Raw genomic sequence first — 24,321 nt, 5'->3', positions numbered from 1 at the left:
ATAACAGAGCGAATTGCATCCCGTGTCTCGTTTCCCATTTCCGGGGTCGTTTCGGTTTTCGATTTCTCTAACCTACAATGTAAAACTCGGCGCTTAGCATCTACGTCACGGCTCTCAGCCCGCCCTCTGTTCGTTGATTGGCCCGGCTGTTTCCAGACCGGTGGCAAACAGAAAGCTCTGACGCTGTCTCAGACTGAGTACAGAAGCGAAATGAAATTGAGCGGAAGTAGGAAGTCTGATGTAGTCAGGCTAGACCCACAGGTCAATACCATAGATATTTCAAAATGCAGAGAATCAATGGACATATTCATAGCCCATGTCAAAGGTCAATCACCATTTAATTTCCATAACCCCAAGGTCATGGAGTTCATATTACGGTCAACTATGGGGGGATGGGATAATATTTGGGTGGTCCTGAGGGGGAGGGGAGGGGTCAAGTTCATACGTCAAAGGTCAAAAGGTCAAAGTAATTAATCATTTTTTGTCATTCCGTCCAGGGTAATTACTACTCACCTACTCATTATTAGTTATTCCACATTTTAGAATAATGGAAAAGTCATCAGAACTATGAAACAAAGTTGAAGAATGGAAATTATTATAATAAATCAAAACTTTATTTTAGCTTCTTTAAAGTAGACAGTGGTTACATAAATTTGCAGAACTGTACAATTAGCATTTCCTCAAAAAGTCTCAATAACAATACCAGACAGGATTATTTTACAAAGCATCGGGGGTTTTGTGCTATTCCATCCATGTAAAAATAATACAAAATAGTTTTATAAAGAAAAACAGAAACACATAAACAAATATTTATCTACAAAATTAATTTCAAGCATTTATGCATAAGCCCTCAGATCAAAAGGTTTAAGCATTATTGAATGGTTTGTATGTATATAAAAACGTATGATATGTACTGTACATATATGGGATTAACCATCCATGAAATCATTGCAGTCTTAGTCAAGCAGACTCTCTTTTCATTTACACATGTTCAGAAGATCAAACACAACTCATAATGTCATCATTTACTGTACATGTGTCAGATATAGGCAGTCAAGTCCCAAACAGAGCTGTGAATCTACATTGAATCAATTCGATCACGATTCATAGGTTTTCGATTTCTTTCAAGAGCGATTTGTTTTTTTGTTTTTTTTGCAAATTCAGAACAATTTGATTTAAGACAATCCACAATTGAATTAGATGAGATTCGATTAATGATTTGATTCTGCATTCTTTAAGTGCATTCACAGGATTATTTAAAGGGATTGTCAATAGTTTGACCGAGAGAAAAGTAAAACTACCTTACTAAGTAAAACTACTTTACTTTAGCAGTAGTGGCCACGAGTAGCCTGAGGAGAGATCACACATTGGCTGCTCAGTCAGTGAGAACTATACAAATGGAGTGTGTGCGCAATCCTGTGACAGCATGCACTGTGGCATGAATAAAATAATATGCTACTGAATTGTCTTATTTTCTTTTTTACTTGTTTTTATTTTGCTTTTATTTATTTTTGTGTGTGTGTGTGTGATATTCAGAGTTGATCTGTTTATCTGAATCTGTTGATTGTCACCATTGTTGAGATTCATGATGTCTGCTTGATAAAGTTGTATAGACATTTTTGTTCAAATTAATTTTAACACTGTTATTTCTTAAGCTGCATCATGGACAATAACCTAAAACTAACTGTGGTGGTGTGGACAGGTAGTAGGTGAAATGAGCAGGGTTTATTTGTTCCAACAAAAAGAATAAACTTAACAGTTGAAAATCACTTCCAAAGTATATAAAATAAAATAACAAAAAATAAACAAGCAAAGTAAAGTAACTCTCCCCTGTTAACAAAATAACAAAAACTACTGAGATCAACTGGCCGTGATGTTACTGTGGCTAGACAACCCTAGCTAACTTCTGCTCATCTGGTCATTGCTATAAATACCCCTTTAGCACATACCAACCCAAGTAAAGGTACATATCAAATAATAACTTTACCAAATAAACTCAAACAAAATAACAAAAATCACAGAATATATGCCATCATACTTAACATAATACAATCATTTACCTAAAATATTTGAAGAAAATACTCAACCCAACAAAAAGATTGAATGACATAACAAAATAACATAACACCAAAGATCCCCTCTAACTCAAAACATGATGGTACAGTCCAACTTCCTCTGGCACAGCACAAATTAGGAGATTGAAGCACCGCCTCTCCCTTTGTCTGATGCCACATGGAATGAGGCCGTCACTCCTCCAGCAATGTAGGACTCAAGTTAATCAGCAAAGAATATAAGTGTGCACCCTTCTATACATTTAAGATTTTAATAAACTGTTAACTTGTTAAACTTGTCTTGTGTTTTTATTGTAATAAGGGAATTTAACTCAATAAATCATCATTATCTAAACCTCTGTTCTAAGAAACTTTGTACACGTCTGACAGAAATAAAGTTAATCTGGTTAGTAATGATCCTCTGCTGGGATATTCAGAGATTTATTGTCTTCTCGTATCTTCAATTGATTTCAGGATGTGTGGCTTTTTTAATCAGTTGTAGTTGTGCAAGCATGATGTTGAACCAACATCACATTGTAACATTGATTTAATGGCATTAAATTTCAACATTTATCAACATTAATTGCAGGTGCAAAAGTGATTTTGATTCAGTGTGGTTAATTGCTTATTGTGATGTCTAGTGCAACAGTTGTTTTCCCTTGGTTTCCTGTCCACGTCCCCGTCTTTGTACAGTCTATCAGTTTGAGATTGTTTACAGTAAATTTCAGTTTAGATATTTTCTGAATTTCTTGAATGGTCTTCTTGTATTTGCTTAATTCTTTTAAATTTTTTTCATATTTTTCCTTTGCTGTAGGTTTTTTTTTGCTGTCTTTTGATTCTTTTGGGTATTTTGATTCATCATTAGGCATCAGATAGCATTCTGGCTCTTCTACTGTCCCATTTTCATTCTCCACAATTATCACCTTAAAGTAGTGAGTTGGTACTACTTTATCAAATACCACCTTATATTTTGAACTATCAGTTTGGTAAAGTGGTCCAGTGTACACATGGACATTATTGACTGAATCGATCAGTATTTTATTTCGACACTCCTTCTCCAGAAATTTCCACAAGCCCTTGTTTAATATCTTCACCTGTGGTGTCATGTTGCTGAAATAAAATGTGTCCTTATAGGCTTCTTGACACCACCTGTGATTGGCAGCTGCAGCAAGATGACCTCTTTCATAGTTTATCCTAGGTACTTTATTGCCTAAAACTGGATAGTATGTTTCATCACCCTTAATAAATCCTGGTTTCTTATACAAAGGTAAAGTGCTGATGTTCAATATTTCATACACCCATATAGCATTATTTTTTTGTTTGTCCAATGACATGACATAAGATGTTCTCTTCCTTGTCTCTGTTTTAGTACTTTCATTACTGCTCGTTTCTTCAGTGTTTGTTTTTATCTTTGAAGGTAATCCATCTATTAATTTATAGTTAGAGTTCACATTTTTACAAGACTTTGAGATTGGATCACTGCGAAATATTTGTGTGAATGGGATAAATATGCAGGTGGATTCAATATCCATATCTTGTTCTTTTTCACTTTCTAATGATGCACTGTCGTCAGTCCTGGACGGGCCTTTGGGAGCGCCAGGATAATTCCCAGTGCCCTTACTCCCGGCTGGAGATTGTTTTGCAATCTTCTTGACATCATCTCTTTGATCAAAATCCTGTTTTCCTTCAGAACGCTGCTCATCTCCCCCAGCAGCTCCCTCTGTCTCCTGCACATCATTGCTTTGAGATGATCTGTCTTCTGAGTTTCCTTTCATTCTTTGTGCTTTGCCACAAGCTTTGTTAATATTAACAGTTGACCGAGGAACATTTTCCCAGATTAAATTCTCATGCACATCTGATACACACAAATCAAAGAGTTCAAGTAATTTTTGCTGCTCACAGTTGTTAACTGAATCATCCTCGTTCTCATTCACCGATTCAGAATCACTGGTTTCACTATCGTTTGAATTAACATCTGAATTTACATCAGTAAGGAAAGAATCTTCGTCTGTGCAAGACGTTATAGACTGATTTTCTGGTGCAACAGCGGATTCCTCCCATGCTGCGTTTTGTTTACACTCATCACAAATGGATTGTTTTAACACCTGCAGCAATATCACACAAGCCCAGTCTTTTCTTCTGCTTGATTTCATATCCATTCTTTGTGTTTTTCCCCAAGCTCGTTTGATATCATCAGCTGGCCAGCAATAATGTCCATGCTCATTTTTAACATCATATTTCTTTTCAATCTCTTTTTTAGCCCCATGTATGCTCTTAAACTCATTAAAATACAACAACAAATCCTTAGCTACATGATCTGAAGTGACATCAGGTGGGTTTTTACCCCCTTTCTCAAGAGTGGTTTTACTGTTTCCAGAAGGCCGTTGGAAGCAGTTTAAACTCGTCATGGTGAAACAGAGCAACTTAGGAACAAAGTTATGGATTAATTCACCCTTCACTCAATCTGGTATTACTTCTTCAAGGTCTTCATCCACGGATCCTCTCTTCTTCCTGGCTAAAGTAATGTCTACACTTCTGTATTAAAAATAAACCTTTGTGTCAAAATTGTGCATAATTCAGGACTTCAGTTCATTAGAGACAGAAATACATACTCACATTAACTGGTTGTGATCATCTGCTGCTCTGATTGATGTCAGATCTGTTCAACGCTGCACAAAACAAAGCAATTATTTTATGTAGGCTACTGTTATTTTAATTAAAACAGAACAATTTAAAAAAATTAAGACCATTGTCTCAGTGAAGTAAAAACATTTACTGAGACTTACAATACATCCATCTCTTAAAGTCCATTAAAGGGGAACTTATTCTAGAAGATTTAAAAGTTAAAATCCCATAACATCCTGCTGAAATGCCTATGAATGATTTACCAACAGTGTGTAAATGCTCTTTCTCAGTGTACTGTATGAAACAAATCGTAGTGTGGGTTTTACATCTAAAAATCAGCCTCAAAAAAGAGGCGATAAAGATAATGTTTCTAAACACACATATTTTATAATGTCATAATTTCTAATAAACTGTTGAGACATGAATATTGTTTTTTTTTTTTTTTTTTTTTTGAGAATAGAAAAGTTTTGGTAAAATGTTAACATTTTACTTAAAGTCCATTTATATGTTTTTGAAACCTAAATGTACTCAAACTTTCAGTGTCAGTGTGTGTCTGAATCATGTCCAAAAATTAGAAAAGGGGGAATTAAACTTTGGGACAGCTAGACAACCAAATAAAATAGCCCCATGTTATTGAGTAACCAACAAATTAATAAACACATGATTTGGGCAGATCTTGCTTTACCTAGTAACAGAAGGGTTTGACATATGAAGAACCAATCATATTGTAGAATGATCCTAATCTATATAAACTGTTGTATTCTTCTTGCTGGTGGGATTCTCTGTGATTGACTCAAGGTCCTCCAGCCGTGAATAAAGCATATTCTAGTCTGGAGTCTCTCTGGTTATTGCTGCACAGCAAGTTAGGGAGCACTAAAGACCTTATTTCCAAATTAAAATGTGTTCAAAAGGGTTTATTTATTGTCAGATTTATATTTTTATAGGATTACATCTGATTTTGGATACCAAAATATTTTAAAACAAACAAGCATTAAATATGAAATGTTTTTTTGTAGCACTGCAAACATTATAAAAATCTAAAACAATATTTCATGTGAAACTGTTAAGCCATAGATTTTATATACAAAAAAGGCAACATCTTTTTTTTTTTTTTTTACATTGATTCTTGCCACTAATTGAAATTAAGCAAAAAAAAAAAAAAATCAATCAAAACACATTTTAAAAAACATAAAATAAGTATTATTATTCCAAATTACTTTTATACAACATGAATGAAATGGATCCAAGACCAACCTGATCAAATTACATAAACTATAGAGACAGAAGGTGTGTTCACGCGGCCTTGTAATTCCTGAAGTTACGAGATTCTAGCTTGTAAAAAGCGTTCATGTCATTGTAGAGGATGTGTATATATATATATATATATATATATATATATATATATATATATATATATATATATATATATATATTATATATTATATATAGATATGTGCAGAACCCTTAAGCTCCCAGGTTACTGGTAGAAAACGCAAGCTTGGAGGTAAAAAAAAAAAAAGACAGAGAAAAAAAACACATTTTTCCATTATAATTTGTCTAGCGTTATATTATATGATGACATTCTTATTCACACAAATGCTTTTAAACCATTCAAGTGCCACAAGACAAATGAGAATGCGCTGTGAATGTCATGTTCTATATAGATTAGTCTACATTTAATTTATAATTTATGCAATAAAGACTGTAAAGTGTTTGATAACTTTATTTCTGAATACTTTACAATAAACTTAAATATTTATATTATATTTATTTAAATATGTATAATATTTTCCTACACTCAGTGTCAAAGATGGGTCTTTAAAGGTTCTTTACATGTTGCTCATATGCTGAGATGGTTCTTTGCATTATAGTGTAAAGTTTTTCCCTTATAAAAAATGAGCTCTATTCAGTGCCAAAAAGTACGGAAGCCCTGAACCGCATGGTGAAAAAAAAAAAAAAAAAAAAAAAAACTTGGTAGGGAGGAAAAAAAAAATCGAAAAGTTATCTCGTTATTTCAACATAATAAGTCGTTATAACGACATAATATCTCGTTATTTCAACATAATAAGTCGTTATAACGACATAATATCTCGTTATTTCAAAATATTAGGTCGTTAAAACGACATAATATCTCGTTATTTCAACATAATAAGTCGTTATAACGACATAATATCTCGTTATTTCAAGATATTAAGTCGTTATAACGACATATTATCTCGTTATTTCAACATAATAAGTCGTTATAACGACATAATATCTCGTTATTTCAAAATATTAAGTCGTTATAACGACATATTATCTCGTTATTTCAACATAATAAGTCGTTATAACGACATAATATCTCGTTATTTCAACATAATAAGTCGTTATTTCAACATAATAACTCTTCATTATCTATCAAGTATGATAAAGGAGGTTTGCTTTTTAACGTCCCCAGTGGCGCAACGCTAAAGTATTGGACCGCCAGTCTAGCTTTTACTGCGATCGCCGCGGTTTCAAATCCGCCTTTTGCCGAGTTCGTTCTTCTCTAGTTTCACATCACATATCAAAAAAGGCATTTATTTTCAAAGGAAATTAAAACAATGTTATAAAAGTGCAAATAACCTGCCTAACGAGTGTTTAATAACATTAAACGTATTTATTGGGCAGGGTTAGCAGCATGTTCGATATTACCCACTAGAGGGCAGAATAACACAGGGAATCAATTAAAGAATGCAATAGTTATGTTGAACTACTGTTACAATTTGGTGCTCCAAAATCACAGAGGTTTATCATGGGAATTTGCGTTCATCCCAGGCTAACCTTTATTGAGGTTAAATTTATTAGACCATAGTAAATAAAACAATTTACAGTGCAAATGTCAGGGGTCCAATCTGATTTGAACTATAATAAAACATAGAGATGCACTAGTCCAGGGGCCAAAAACGTTTTTAAGCTGGGTTTTTTTATTATTATTCTGGGCTTGCAAACAAACTGCTTTGTAATATTTTCCCAAAATTTAATCTGTGTATTTACAAAGTATGTAAGCATGTATGTAATTTAAATTAAAAACAACTGCTCATGCTCATGTGCATAACATCTTTGACTATGATAAAAAAAATGCCTCTAATATCCAAATGCCAGTGTTTGCCTCAAATATCAAAGATATATTTGTTTAAGACCAGTTTGGCCTGTGAAAAAATAAACAACAAATAAATTTGCTTTAAAAAAAAACTGCAACCAGTATCAGAATCAGACGTTTTGCTTCTTATAAAAATTTAAATTGGCCATGATAAATCAAAATAGTAAATAATCATAAAAATCGAATAGACTTTTCACTGTAAAAAAACAAAAAAAACAATGCAGTTTTCTTGCAAATTAATTTGTTGTTCATATGTTTAATATTAATGCAACTATCTGCACACTAAGGTTATTATAAGAAGAAGGTAATTCGGCCCGCATATGGTTCATTTCTTTCCAGTCCGTCCCTCAAACTAAAATGAGTTTGACACCCCTACAGATGCTATTTACACTAAGTGAAAATACCGATACATCCTATTTATACTAAATGACAATAGCAGCATTTTCACGATATGCTATTTATACTAGGTGAAATAGCGATATATTCTATTGACACCATGTAAAAGCAGCCTATCAGTTCTTTGCAAGAAGTGTAAATAGTATTTAGATGCTGTAGGCTAGTATTGGCAGATAATAATATCAGAGTGATTATATTTATTAAAATTATTAAATGGATGCTGCATTATTGGGAGAATAAAACCCCTCCACTTTCCACCAACCCCATACTCAATGAATACTTTTAATATTATTAAACACTTGTTCACAGCGATCGCTGTAAAAGCCAAAATCTGAAACCACATGTTATTGTTACGCCACTGAATACATTAAATTACAACTGTCCCTTTTTAAACTTGAGTGGCCCAACCAGACACTGGAGCTATACTGTAAAGAGTGTTTGTCAACAAGGGACGCTATTTGCACTTACTGTAAATAGACACTCCGTGTCCTATTATTTCAATATATTAGCACCTATTTTGATTTTTATATCTTTAGAAAATATTACACAACAGTTTGTTTGCAAGCTCAGAATAATAATAAAAAAACCCCGCTTAAAAACGTTTTTGGCCCCTGGACTAGTGCATCTCTATGTTTTATTATAGTTCAAATCAGATTGGACCCCTGACATTTGCTCTGTAAATTGTTTTATTTACTATGGTCTAATAAATTTAACCTCAATAAAGGTTAGCCTGGGATGAACGCAAATTCCCATGATAAACCTCTGTGATTTTGGAGCACCAAATTGTAACAGTAGTTCAACATAACTATTGCATTCTTTAATTGATTCCCTGTGTTATTCTGCCCTCTAGTGGGTAATATCGAACATGCTGCTAACCCTGCCCAATAAATACTTTTAATGTTATTAAACACTCGTTAGGCAGGTTATTTGCACTTTTATAACATTGTTTTAATTTCCTTTGAAAATAAATGCCTTTTTTGAAATGTGATGTGAAACTAGAGAAGAACGAACTCGGCAAAAGGCGGATTCGAAACCGCGGCGATCGCAGTAAAAGCTAGACTGGCGGTCCAATACTTTAGCGTTGCGCCACTGGGGACGTTAAAAAGCAAACCTCCTTTATCATACTTGATAGATAATGAAGAGTTATTATGTTGAAATAACGACTTATTATGTTGAAATAACGAGATATTATGTCGTTATAACGACTTATTATGTTGAAATAACGAGATAATATGTCGTTATAACGACTTAATATTTTGAAATAACGAGATATTATGTCGTTATAACGACTTATTATGTTGAAATAACGAGATAATATGTCGTTATAACGACTTAATATCTTGAAATAACGAGATATTATGTCGTTATAACGACTTATTATGTTGAAATAACGAGATATTATGTCGTTATAACGACTTATTATGTTGAAATAACGAGATAATATGTCGTTATAACGACTTAATATCTTGAAATAACGAGATATTATGTTGAAATAACGAGATATTATGTCGTTATAACGACTTATTATGTTGAAATAACGAGATAACATTTCGATTTTTTTTTTTCTCCCTACCAAGTTTTTTTTTTTTTTTTTCACCATGCGGTTCAGGGCTTCCGTAAAAAAGGTTTCTACTATTGTTATAAGCCAAAGACTCTAATTTGGTACTGTTTATAACCATTTTTCTTAACTTAAAAGTTATTTTTCAAAGCCTAATACATGTTGAAATTGATCACAGTTATACTGTAATGCAGGACTTACAAATTCAGTTGGGCCAGATTTTTAAACCAAGAAGGTTAGCTGGGCCAGGCATTTTAGCGGTGAAGCAGCTGGTAATGACAATTTTTTGTTTAAACCAACACACAAATTTATTAAAAAACAAGGTTTATTCATTATTTCTCTTTTAACTTTGGTCAGTTTGAAAGATGCATAAAAATAACAATAAAAGAGGTCAATTAACAGAATCTAAGGTAGCCCCAATTTTTTCCACTTACAAAAAAAAAAAAAAAAAAAATCTGACCTAGGCTTATTGACCTATTGTTTGCATGTTGCTAGGCTACGTGGTATGAATTTACGTAGGAACACACGTTTTTTGGCGGGTCCATAGACATAATAATTATATTAAATAATAATTTATAAATAATAAATATATTAATTTATTATGTCTATGGGTGGGACCACGGGCTGGGCCACTCGGAGGTTGCTTCAGGGCCGCATGTGGTCCTTGGGCCGCTAATTGAATAGCCCTGCTATTTCAATTTCATTATTTTCAAACATCAGTAGCAGTATTAGTAAGGCCTTCATTCATAAAAAGTTGCAATTAAACAAATATTTAAAATATACTGTCTTTAAGTTGTTTCTACATTTATTTTGAGAGTAACTGTGAAATTATTGCAATATAAAAAATATTTGTTAGAAAATGGCACCACCACTTATTCCAGCTGAGATGCAGTGTCACTATAGAGCAAAGAGAGATGCAGACCCTGAAAGGAGAGAAAAGTATCTGCAGAAAGAGAGAGAGAAATGGCAGCGAGACAGAGAGACAGGGAAAAAGAAACGAGTGGCAGACCTCAGCGAGCGCGAAAAGTTTACCCAACGAAAAAAATGGAGGGAAAAGAAAAGAGAGGTGAAAGCCAGAAAAAAAGCCAGGGCAGTGATACCCTCTCCCCCAGCAACCTCTACTTTACCTCCTGAATTAGAACCAGTGGCAGAGCACTCAATGTCAGGAAATCTGAATAGGATTATTGGTAAAAGTTTAGAGTAAGTTCCATTGTTTATGCTCAGAAGACATTAATTGCATATTGTGTTGTATTGTTGTGCTTTAGGCAAAGACAGCAAGGTCAACATCAGAAACGTAGAAATAATAATAAAAAAAAGACTCAAAAGAGAAGCTTAAAATGGTCCTTGTTAAAGAAAAAGCAAAAAAAAGAGAAATACAGGAAGAGGACTTCAGTGAAAACTATTTGTGCAAATATGCAAATCAATTGCAGTCTGTCCATTTTGGGGGATCCCATCAGCAGGCAACCCTGCACACTGGCGTATTATATACAGCAGCACAGAATCCTATAGCATTCTAATAGTTCACAATATTACTGCTTTTACTGTATTTTTAATTCAATAAATAAAGCCTTGGTGAGCAGATGAAACTTCTTTTAAAAACATAAAAAATCTTACCGATCCCAAACATTTGAGCGATAGTGTGTGTATATATATATATGTATATATATATTAGGGCTGTCAAAAATAGCGCGTTAACGACGTTAATTAGTTGTTTGTTGTTAATTACGTCAATTTTTTTAACGCATTTCACGCATGCGCAGTGTGACAAATTATTCAGGTCAGGAAAGTCAGGGAAGTGGTTGGGAGCTAGAGGCCAGAAGGAGCAAGGTGAGCAAAGTGGGCCTATTGACGGATTCAAAATACCAAGTCAAATATCAATAACATGTATGTATAATGTATGTACTGTATGTATGTATGTAGTGTTAATTTCGTCAGACAAGACGAAATATGTTCGTCAACGACCTTTTTTTTCATGACTAAAACGAGGCGATGGCAAGACTGCACCACTGTCCAAAAACGCTCACTAAGACTAAATTAGCATGAATTTGACGAAAAAAGACGAGACGAAAATGTTTTGCATAAAATAAAAACTAAGATAAAATCTCTCTTAATTTTCGTTTACAATCGTCTCTGCTTTTTCATCAGCTGTTACACCTTTAAAATATTCAGAACGAGCTCGGATCCCGCTTATTACATTGCTACCTACCAAATAAATCAATAATTTGACACAAAATTATGATTTAAAAAGGAGTTTATTGATTTAAAAACAATTGTATTGCTTCCGCTAAAGAAAATAGTGCGCTCCGTCTCTACGGTTAGAATCCTGTGTGTTCATGGCAACGCTGTTTTTCATGGCGACGGTGTGTTATAGTTAGCAGCGGTCTGTTATAAAGAAACTAACAAAAAAAGATATGTGAATGACTAAATATGACTAAAACTAACAAGGACATTTGGCACAAGACTAAGACTTAAGACTAAATTAAAAATAGGTGGCGAAATTAACACTATATGTATGTAAAAAATAATAATAATAATGATAATAATAGTGATTAATCCTGATTAATCCACTGAAAATTCTGATTAATTTGATTAAAAATTTTAATCATTTGACAGCCCTAATATATATATATATATATATATATATATATATATATATATATATATATATATATATATATATATATATATATATGATTTTTAAAATCTAATGTTTTCCTAATAGAAAAATGTCCCTTTTTTTGGAAACCATCAATAGAAAGTCTGTAGTTTTTTTTTTTTTTTTTTTATTCTTAGATTTTTAATCTTGAAATATGAATTTGACATTTCAATGGCCTCATTGTTTGTACTGAAAAAATTAATTCACTTAAAAAATACAAATAAAGTTACATTTATCTGATTAGTCCACACAACAAGAACATAATTCAACATTAATTTATGTACTATTTCATTTTCTTTCCATAAACTTTCATCATTTTCTTTTCATAAACTTTTAACAAAATGACCCTGTGCCGGGGTGGTATATGAACAAAGTTTTTCTCTATATGATCTGCTGGTGTTAAACTTTAAAAACTCGGGGAGGAGAGACCTTCAAATTGAGTAAAAAGTGTGTGAGTGATATAGTGAATTAATAAACCAAACAGTGTTGCCAAGTCTGCGGCTGAGCCCAAATAACATGATATTTAGCTCTTGGAATGCACATTTTACCTTGGTAAAATGAGAACCTTGTTTTATTCTCTGGCCACGAGAAAAACTTCCTATCATAGCATCAAAACGTAAAGCAATGTTACTGTTTCGACAATGAAGAAGTAACTTGGTTTTTCCTGAATGAGCAGCAGAACAATCGAGCATGAAGATAATGTGTTTAATATATGAAATGGATAATACAAAGGTTATACGGCTAAATAGGCACAACGGAGATACATATGTACAAAACGAAAGTGAAGGCAGGAAAAGAGAGAGTGATCAGAACAGTGGCAAATTGCAAACAGTTAAACCTTTGAGAGCCAGCAAAGAAATCCGTTTAAACGAATCTTAACAGGTTACTTGCATGAGTTTGGTCAGATCGAGTGCTGGAGTTCGTAGAGTTTTTAGTGCGTTAACTGGGAGCGATTGGTCCTTTTACGAAAGGCGGGTTTTCAAAAGCAAGGGTTTAAATTGAGTGTAAGATAACCAGAAAATAAAGAAGAGAGTCCGTCTCCTAGGTGATGGAAGGTGACGCAGTCTTGACGACAGGAAACTTGTGCAACAAAGAGACGGGTGTCATGGTGTTTTAAGGACAACAGACCAGAACGCCTCCTTGGTAATAGCATTGTAATTTCGGCAGGTAAAACTTTTCTTTGTCTTGTCTTGTGGCTTGATTTGCATAATTTATGAGGTATCAGAATCGGTGGGTACTTTCTTCATAGTACCATTAAAAATAGAACAATGCATTTTACCGTAATGTGACATACATTGTGAGAGAAAAGGGAGAGAAAGAGCTTTACAACGAGGCCAAACTCGACATGTAAGAAAAGCATATAAAAGAAGTTCAATGAGTTAAAGCTTAAGCACAGTTTATTGTGCATCTGCTGAATTTTGATCCACTGCAGACACTACACGGGTGTGAGTTCGGTTATAGAATGCGGTTGTCACTCCCGTAAATAACTGTACTGTGTGTGAACGCAACCGTATTAAGGACTCAAATACAGGACTGACAACTGTATTCTGCTGCTGTGTGAACGTGGCCTAAGTGTTTTCGTTATTTACATTAAGACATTTTTTGGTAAATTACAAAAATTTCCTCCACAGTAGGCCTCCATCTCTTCCATTTCCTTTTTTCCTCTCAGATAAAAGCAGAATTAATTTGGATAACGACTGTGTAATTTCTGTCAACGTTCATAGCAGCTGGACAGATACACACTGTTAAGCAAATTAAAGTTTTCAGCAGCAAAGGAGCCTCTGGACAAAATATATCACACATATTTCAGTTGCAGACAAGGTGTGGTAAATTGCGTTACAGTACTTTGGAACTAATTACAACAATTGAACTATAACCAATCACTGTTTTTCACTGTGTGAAACTTACACTTCAAACTTGACTGTACACCACACTTTTTCCACACTACAGTTTTCCAGAATTCCAGGTTTGTACTTGTATATGTACTTTTTGTAATGACCAAAACATATAGTATATTGCTGTGTGCTGCCAATTTTTCAGTGAAACTAAACAAGGTGTTATATATTTAATCATTCATTCATTTACTTGCTTAGGACTGCAATCCTGAAGGAGCTGAGAGAGGAATTTCTGAGATCACTCTGGGCTTTTTTGTGACCCTTAAAGAAAGCATTGAAAACTTTCAAACTTCTGTAACAAATTGAAGACAGTATGATTGATGACACTAATTCAAATCAAGAGACTACACCTAATGCACCTTGGCTTCATTTAACTCTGATATTTTTAAAGGGTTAGTTGACCTAAAAATGAAATTTCTGTCATTAATTACTCACCCTCATGTCGTTACACACCCATAAGACCATTCATCTTCAGAACACAAATTAGGTTATTTTTGATGAAATCCATGAGCTGTCTGACCTCAGATAGACTACAACACATCTACCGCTTTCAAGGCCCAGAAAGGTTAAAATAGTCAACGTGACTACAGTGGTTCAACCTTAATGAATAATGACTTTATACAAAATTTCTTCCCTTTTATGTCAGTCTCCTACGCAGTTGACGTTACACACATAATATCTTAATTTGTGTACTGAAGATTAATGAAGGTCTTAGGGGTTTGGAGCAACAGTAGGGTGAGTAATTAATAAAAAATAATAATTTTGGGGTGAACTAACCCTTTAACAGAGATGTTAGCCCTTGTGCTATTCCTTGTCCAGGTAGTTAACTTGTGTACATTAGTTAACTTGTGTACATTACACTGAATTTCTAAATGCTGATATGTGACAGACAACAGAAAACCTGTTATATGTAAAGTAAAATATAATCCTTCAGATTGCTTTTCTTTTTTCCCCAAGTGTCCTGATTGTTTATTTGTTTGAACAAATGTTTACAAGGAATGTAACCATTTACAGTTGTGTGTCAAGTTTCAGACAAGCAAAAGCACAAACTACCATACTATGCTGAGAGATCGCAATGTTACTTTGAATATGTGGAAATAATGCTTGATGTTGAAATTTGGTTCCTTGTTGATCTATGAACTTGTTGGCACACAGACTTAAAACTAAAAAGTCAAACAAGGAGCCATAACCATTGCGTTAGTATGGGAGAAGGCACAAACTGCTGAAAACAGTAGCCTTAACTTGTCAAATACTACATTATGTTCTATTTATTGTCAGATTAGATGTTTCTTATTATTCCTGCAGCAATTGAGACAATAAATGTTTATGAATGTAACGTGTTTGACCATTTATTTAATATAAATAATGAAATGTAAGGTAGTTATTGTTACGGTGGTGTACTATCAAGGACGAGGAAGGCAGGATAAGAAGCAATAACGTAGTTTAATCACATATAGGAGTCAGGATACATAGAAACACTGGTAACATACAACAATACCGGACACTGGACTGAAGACAGGGAGGAACTTAAGTACACACACAAACAAGAAACAGCTGGGGATGAAATCAGTGTCCATGGTGAATAATGAGTGGCGGGAGCAAAACACAAAGGAACACGTGACAGTCAAACAACCTGGACGAGACGGTGGACGTAACAGTTATATAAAGCAAGTAAGAATAAGTTATATTAAAAGAGTAAGGTTTATGTATTACACAATCTTAAATTACAGATTATCAGTTAACATAACCTTTATTTAATTGAATGTCAACTGAACATATTGGGGAAGCTTAAGTAGAAGTTAACATTTTTTTTTTACGTTGGATTTATGTGATTAAATTGGATGGAAATTTTATATGCAATTGAATTACATAATATTAAATAATATCGATTCAACATAAAATGTGGATTAGAGGGAAAAAGTAATTTGGTTATATAACAGAAATGAATTTAAGTCCTTACCTTGTCTAGTAGAAACACACAGCAAATCTTGCAAATTTACAGGGTCCAGTAAATGTCCCAGAGAAATTTGTGAAATTTATATACACTGTCTTAGAGAAATATCAGTAGATTCACCGTCACAGTTCTCCAAAGAGCTTTAGATATGCCTGTTTTTAAAATGAAGCAATGTGTTAGTCCTTGCCAAGTTTTTGCTGAATGAGCCCCTCCCTCCATAGCTGTTTATACTGACCATCTCACTGTTCTGGGAATATGCGGTTCTTTGTTTCACACATTATTACTTTAAAGTGCTCCAATTATGTTTTAATTGTTGCTCATTTGTTTTGGAGGGCTCATACTAGGTTTACATGCATCCAAAGTAAAACAAAACAAACAAAAAACAGGTAACACTTTAGAATACTGTATCGTACTTACTGCATAACTAATAAGGAATTACTGCAGAATTAATCGGTAGTTCTTCATTAACACTCAAGTAACTACTATTAACTACTAAGGAATATGTGTTAACTAATCAGTATGTCATAGCGTTTTTTAATTGTGTTAAGTAACTATTAGTTAATCAGTAACTAATCAATTCAGTCATGCCTCCTGAAGAACTACGATTAAGTAACTACTAATTCAGCTTCAGGAGGAATAACTATTAAGTAACTATTAATGAACTGTGAAACTCAGTATCAGGTTATGGCCCTTTCTTCTTTACTACTAATGTTAGTTGATTTACTTAGATTTATGCCTACTGTACTGAGATATATATATATATATATATATATATATATATATATATATATATATATATATATATATATATATATATATATATATATATATGCTCTGCAAATATTGTTAAACATTCGTTCATTTGCGCCACTGTATGTTTCTGTCGGTGGGTGCTATAATGTTGCACGTCTTGCATCACATGCAGGTCAAAGTTTGAGCGCACACATGTAATATCTCCCGTTTTGCAAGAGAAAAGGGACTGGGATTCCAACTGTCAGCGGAGAGGTACATCGCTCTCGCATTATAACAATGCGCTGGCGACACTTAAACTAAACACTGTAGATACCACATTAATGAACTGTAGAATTAGAAGAAAGTTGTTTATTCATTTATGTTTTTTAAACGAATGGTGAATTCTTTGTGTTTTTCCTCGTGCTCGACCATTTCCGTGGATGGCACTTGAGAGTGTTCATTTTTTTATTCAAGTGTTGTCTGCAACCAGAAAATCAGGATGGATCCGTGACCTGCCAATACCTCAGGTATGTTTATGGCCTTAAATATATTTTGTGTCTGTTTTTACTCAAGATATTTCACATTACTATTATAAAGTGATGCCAAATGAGTTCTGTATTTAAGGCAATGATCATTACCACATCATGCTCAAAGAATTACTTCAAACCTACTGATAATTAATAAGGAATTACCTCAACATTCTCAAGGAATTACTAAGAACCTGGAACAGTATTCTAAAGTGAAAACAATGGGAACCCATTGATAATTAATAAATAATTACCACAACATTCTCAAGGAATTACTAAGAACCTGGAACAGTATTCTAAAGTGAAAACAATGGGAACCCATTGATAATTAATAAATAATTACCACAACATTCTCAAGGAATTACTAAGAACCTGGAACAGTATTCTAAAGTGAAAACAATGGGAACCCATTGATAATTAATAAATAATTACCACAACATTCTCAAGGAATTACTAAGAACCTGGAACAGTATTCTAAAGTGAAAACAATGGGAACCCATTGATAATTAATAAATAATTACCACAACATTCTCAAGGAATTACTAAGAACCTGGAACAGTATTCTAAAGTGAAAACAATGGGAACCCATTGATAATTAATAAATAATTACCACATCATTCTTAAGGAATTACTAAGAACCTGGAACAGTATTCTAAAGTGAAAATATCCTTGTGCATAAGTAATAAAAAAAAAATCTATTTCCATACAACAAAACAATGAAAAAAGTGAACACTAAAACAAGAAAACAATACCAAAATTTTACATCAGATTACTAGGAACTTACCAAATATAACAACAGAAGACAGCAAATATGTGCATGCCTAAACTTCAGCTTTCAGCCAATGGTTCTCTAATACATCTAATTCATGTTATTTTTTTCTGGCAAAGGTCAATAAGCAGGCCATTCTTCTTTTTTTCCTCGATGATGCTTCGAAGTGGCTCCCTTGTGCACATTTCTTTGCACTGTTTGGCAAACTCTGACAGTTTCTGGCCTCTGTGGAACTTTTCACACAATGTCTTGTAGGCTTCAGCATCACAATACTCCAGCTCTGCTATCGCTGCCGTATCCACAACCGTTTTTCAATTCAGAAACCGAACGGTATTTATATCATTTTTTAACTCTAATACACCACTATGTCCAACTGCCTTCATCCTCCATGTTAATAAGATCAAATTGCATTCTGATGACGGAAGTAATCTCTAGCACACGTTGAAGTCTACGCGCGCGACATCACTTCCGTCATCAGAATGCAATTTGTCGCCAGCGCATTGTTATAATGCGAGAGCGATGTACCTCTCCGCTGACAGTTGGAATCCCAGTCCCTTTTCTCTTGCAAAACGGGAGATATTACAAAACTCACAGATATTACATGTGTGCGCTCAAACTTTGACCTGCATGTGATGCAAGACGTGCAACATTATAGCACCCACCGACAGAAACATACAGTGGCGCAAATGAACGAATGTTTAACAATATTTGAAGAGCATATATATATATATATATCTCAGTACAGTAGGCATAAATCTAAGTAAATCAACTAACATTAGTAGTAAAGAAGAAAGGGCCATAACCTGATACTGAGTTTCACAGTTCATTAATAGTTACTTAATAGTTATTCCTCCTGAAGCTGAATTAGTAGTTACTTAATCGTAGTTCTTCAGGAGGCATTACTGAATTGATTAGTTACTGATTAACTAATAGTTACTTAACACAATTAAAAATGTATGCTATGACATACTGATTAGTTAACACATATTCCTTAGTAGTTAATAGTAGTTACTTGAGTGTTAATGAAGAACTACCGATTAATTCTGCAGTAATTCCTTATTAGTTATGCAGTAAGTACGATACAGTATTCTAAAGTGTTACCGATGTTTTTGTAAAGTATTCGGTAGTAATAACTCAAGAGTTACTACACTCTAAAAAAGGCTGGGTTAAAAACAACCCAAGTTGGGTTGAAAATGGACAAACCCAGCGGTTGGGTTAAATGTTTGCCCAACCTGCTGGGTTGTTTTATTTAACCCAAAAAACTTTAAAAAATTACTGTACGGCTGGCTTAAAATGAACCCAAAATAGGTTGGAAATTAAAAATCAGACACATAATTACTAGAGGCAACAATAATAATCAAAAGATGAGCATTTATTAATAAGCAATTTAATAAATGTTTATTGTTTAAGTATTATTCAAATGTTTGTTTATTAAACATATTAATAAATATTAATTTCCAACATATTATGGGTTCATTTTAAGCAAGAAATACAGTAATTTTTAAACAAATTTTGGGTTAAATAAAACTACCCAGCAGGTTGGGCAAACATTTAACCCAATCGCTGGGTTAAAACAGCCCAATCGCTGAGTTTGTCCATTTTCAACCCAACTTGGGTTGTTTTTAACCCAGCATTTTTTAGAGTGTATATAACTCTAAATGACTACTTCTTATTTGGATCAATTTTCTAAAGTGAAGATCAACCCTCTAGTTATTACTTAAGTGTTACCAAATATCATAAGGAATTACTGTACAAAAACATCAAAAGTTTACAAAGACTTCAGTAGTTACTAGAGAGTTATCATGTTTTTCACTTTAGAATACTGATCCAAATAATTAGTAATTCCTTCTGAAGGATTTGGTCATTACTAGTGTGTTACCAAGACCTTTACTTTAGAATTAATTATACATTATGCATTATTCATGTCAATTATGAACCTGTATATATATATATATATATATATATATATATATATATATATATATATATATATATATATATATATATGGGAGGTATGAAAAAACAGTAGTTACTGATTAGTTAACAGTGAACTACCACCTTCAACTGACACTATTATTTATTAATTCATTCAATCAATCAGAAAGATTTCAATTGATTCAATCAATCAATTCAATCAGAGTTTATTATTAGTTAATAGTAGTTACTAGAGTGTTAATAGTGTGTTACTCAGTTGTTCCTGTGTAGTTATTCATTAACGAAGGATCAGTATTCTAAAGTGTTACCAAAACATCTAAAGTTGACAAAGACTTCAGTAGTTACTAGAGAGTTATCATGTTTTTCACTTTAGAATAATAATTAGTAATTCCTTCTTAAGTATTTGGTAATACTCAGTCATTACTACAATGCGTTCCAAATTATTATGCAAGTGACAGAATTTAGTTTTTCTAAGAAAATGTTTGTTTGTTTATTTATCCATGTCTTTTTAGATAAGGGGTATCAATCTCAGACAAAATAATTTGCCAGGTCTATGGAAGCCCTACTTAAGCCGTGCACACACTTAATGATTGTAAGGCCAATTATGAATGTAAATTGATACTTATGACTGATCGCGCTCAAACGCGTCCAGTCGCGTTCAGTCTGCGATTACAGTCGGTGTTCAAATTCCATGTGTAAGTATTTAAATCTGCTTCAGTAGCAGGAAACAATCGCTGTATGTGTGTTCAGTTCAGTCTTAGAATGTTTCAGCTAATCGTTAGGTGTGTCCACGGCTTTAGAGGTTGTTCCGCATTATTAAGCAAGTCACAGTTCTCATGCAATATGGGGAGGAAGAAAGATCTTTCTGAAGATGAAAAGCATGAAATGGTGCAATGTTGAACTCCACATATCTTGCAAAAGATATGTTAATACCCTAAGAAACTCTAAAGTGACCTTCCATCTCACTTCCCAACATTCCAGCCCAAATCATCACCCACCAGCTCCTTGCTGACGTCACAGTCTTGTTGGAACGTGGTGGCCATTCACCAACCATCCAGAAGTCCATCCATTTAGACCATCCACTGTAGTACGGCATTAGTCAGTGAATAAAATTATTTAAAAATTAGTCTTCATGTATTTCTAAACCCACTGTAAATGTTTCTCTTTGTGAGGTTTGGTTTGGAGTGGCTGAAATGCATCTTTACGCACAACTGCCAGCCTGCATGGAGAGCTTCTTGAGACTCCAGAGACACCAGAGACACCAGCAGCTTCAAATACCTGTTTGCTGCTCAACACTGGCTTTTTTTTATAGCTGCCCTTTTAATACAATTAATTTTTTTGACAGGAACTTTAATTAATAAGAGTTCTGCTGTGCTCTAAATCACTCAAAAATCTTATGATAATTTGATAATTTCCATTCAATTTTCACTCAATATTAGTTGTTTTCATGGCTTTTGCACAACATTGCACCATTTCATGCTTTTCATCTTCAGAAAGATCTTTCTTCCTCCCCATATTGCATGAGAACTGTGACTTGCTTAATAATGTGGAACAACCTCTACGGTTTCCATTTACCTAAGTAGACCTGGCAAATTATTTTGTCTGAGATTGATACCAGTTATCTAAAAAGACAGGGATAAATAAACAAACAAACAAACATTTTCTTAGAAAAACTGGACCCACTTTATATTAAGTGGCCTTAACTACTATGTACTTACATTTTAATTAATCATTGGATACAATGCACTTATTGTGTACATACATGTTTTTACATTGTACTTATATATGTAATTACATCTGTAATTAATTTCTGTAATTACATTTATATTTACACTGTTGACCCATCCCTTAACCCTTACCCATACCCTTAAACCTACCCATACCACCAAAGCTTTCCCTAACCTTACCCGTATCCACCTCAATATCAGCAAAAGTGTTTTGCAATTCAATATGAACCCAATAAGTACATTGTACTTATTTTTTGATGTAAGTAAATAGTAGTTAAGGCCACTTAATATAAAGTGGCACCGAAAAACTAAAATCTGAAGGTTTATTGTACTGAAATCTTACTGATATGTCACTTGCATAATAATTTGGAACGCAGTAGTGGGCTACCATGACCTTTAATTTAGAATTAATTATACATTATGCAATATTCACATTAATTAAGAACATGTATTTAGTTCTTAGTAGTTCTCTGGGAGGAATGAAAAACTGTAGTTACTGATTAGTTAATAGTGAACTACCTCCTTCAAATGAGCACTATTACTTACTAATTCATTAATCACACTTTATTGTTAGCTAATAGTAGTTTCTAGAGTGTTAATAGTGTGTTACTCAATTGTTCCTGTGTTATTCATTAATGAAGGATCAGTAATATAAAGTGTTACCGTTTTATTCCACATCATATTGCATTTTATTTATTTATTTATTTATTTATTGTTATGTATTATTAAATCTGATTTTAATCTTAAACAATATTCCATGTGTCTCCTACTGTAGATTTTTTTGTGCATCCATAGTCAAAAACACCTTCATTTTCACATAATATACATTGCACATCACCACAAGTCTAAAATGATTAATTTGAAGAATCTGTCTTGATCTCTGCTCTGATTGGTCAGACGCCTGCACAGAATGTATTATTAATAATGTGTGCCCTCCAATATTTCTGTCTTGATGCATGAAACCATATTAAGCATTTTGACGTTGAGCATTTTAGAACTTCGCTAATTTGATTTTAACCTGTATGAGACATAAAACATTCTGACTAACAAAGACTCAAGATCTGTTTCAGGAATGTTCCAATAGAACTAACATTCCCAGAATATCCCATGAATTAGACATTAATTTAAAAAAAAAAAAAAAAAACTACTTTTTTTACTACTTTTTAATAAAAGTGAAATAACAAATAAATGTAAATGCAAAAAAAGTCAAACCTGAGAAATTTGTGTTCCAAACAGCAAACTGACGTTTTCTGCTTTTCTGCTGGATAGCCTTATTATATAAGATGTATGTGTCTTGTGTTCTTGAATTCTTTTGCTCTAGTCTTTTGCCACTACTTTGTGGGCTTAATTAAGTGAACTTGTCAACCAATCAGAAAAGATGTGTTTGTAACATCAATGTCAGATCAGATGTCTGCTCACTTTTTCCAGCAAACCACATGACTTTCATGAGGAGGGGGAGGGGGGGACTTGAGCAAGAGGAAGATTTGAAAAAAGATTGCAGAAAGAGAGATGAGACACAAAACAAAAGAGAAAAGCTTTCCAGCGCTGGAGAGAGCTAAGAGGGAAGGCCTGAAAACAGACGTGGTGGTTGCTCTTGATTTCACTCCATGGGCCCTATCATACACCCAGTGCAATGCGGCGCCAGCCACGACGCAAGTATTTTTTGCTAGTTTCAGCCTGACGCATTTATAATTTTCACTTCCTGTGCCACATTGTTTAAATAGCAAATGGATTTGCACCCAGCTGTTCAACCATGGGCGTGCTGGTCTGAAAACGAGGTGTGTTCAGGTGCAAACCAAACTTAGTAGTCTAAACACCATACTAAAAGTACAGAAAAGCACATGAGCCCAGAATATGAACATGACACGTTTAATTACAGGTTAAACATTTTCCTCCCATAAAGAAAACGCTTATGGCTTAATGTACTAAGACAGTGACATTAAAAGATCAAACTTAGTCAATACTAATAGATAAATTAGTGTGTGCAGAATTTGATCTTTTAATATCACTTAGTAGACTACATTAAGCGACATTAAGCATTTTCTTTATTATGGTTTTAAATGGATAAAAACTTAACGTGTAATAAGACACATTTTGTTCACATTCTGCTCATCTGCTTTGCTGTACATTTCTATGGGAGTAAAACACTTAAAGGTGCCCTAGAACCAGTTTTCACAAGATGTAATATAAGTCTAAGGTGTCCCCTGAATGTGTCTGTGAAGTTTCAGCTCAAAATACCCCATAGATTTTTTTAAATTAATTTTTGTAACTGCCTATTTTGAAGCATCATTAACTATGCACCGATTCAGGCTGTGGCCCCTTTAAATCCTCGCGCTCCCTCCTGCCCCACGAGCTCTCGACTATACAGTGCATAA

General features: G+C 33.7%; 1 protein-coding gene and 1 long non-coding RNA gene across 2 annotated transcripts; one reads left to right on the top strand and one right to left on the bottom strand.

The window, feature by feature from the left end:
* Positions 1 to 429: 429 nt before the first annotated feature.
* LOC137008897 (uncharacterized) lies at positions 430 to 23,253 on the bottom strand. Its single transcript, XM_067370676.1, has 4 exons — positions 23,159 to 23,253; positions 16,263 to 16,408; positions 4,668 to 4,720; positions 430 to 4,586 (listed from the first exon to the last, which is right to left on the bottom strand). The coding sequence occupies exon 4, from the start codon at positions 4,457 to 4,459 to the stop codon at positions 2,669 to 2,671; it is 1,791 nt and encodes a 596-aa protein (XP_067226777.1). The 5' UTR covers positions 4,460 to 4,586; positions 4,668 to 4,720; positions 16,263 to 16,408; positions 23,159 to 23,253; the 3' UTR covers positions 430 to 2,668.
* LOC137008904 (uncharacterized) lies at positions 15,896 to 22,664 on the top strand. Its single transcript, XR_010892824.1, has 4 exons — positions 15,896 to 15,973; positions 17,182 to 17,515; positions 21,201 to 21,306; positions 21,392 to 22,664. It is a non-coding gene; the product is annotated as an uncharacterized lncRNA (long non-coding RNA).
* Positions 23,254 to 24,321: the final 1,068 nt, after the last annotated feature.

This window comes from Chanodichthys erythropterus, chromosome 3 (genome assembly GCF_024489055.1).
Source record: "Chanodichthys erythropterus isolate Z2021 chromosome 3, ASM2448905v1, whole genome shotgun sequence".
NCBI lineage: Eukaryota > Metazoa > Chordata > Actinopteri > Cypriniformes > Xenocyprididae > Chanodichthys > Chanodichthys erythropterus.
Note: the sequence above shows the minus strand (reverse complement) of the source record. Positions and strands in the feature narration are given on the sequence as shown.

Coding starts and splice junctions, on each gene's coding strand:
- LOC137008897 (XM_067370676.1), bottom strand. CDS start 4,459: ATGACGAGTTTAAACTGCTTCCAACGGCCTTCTGGAAACAGTAAAACC.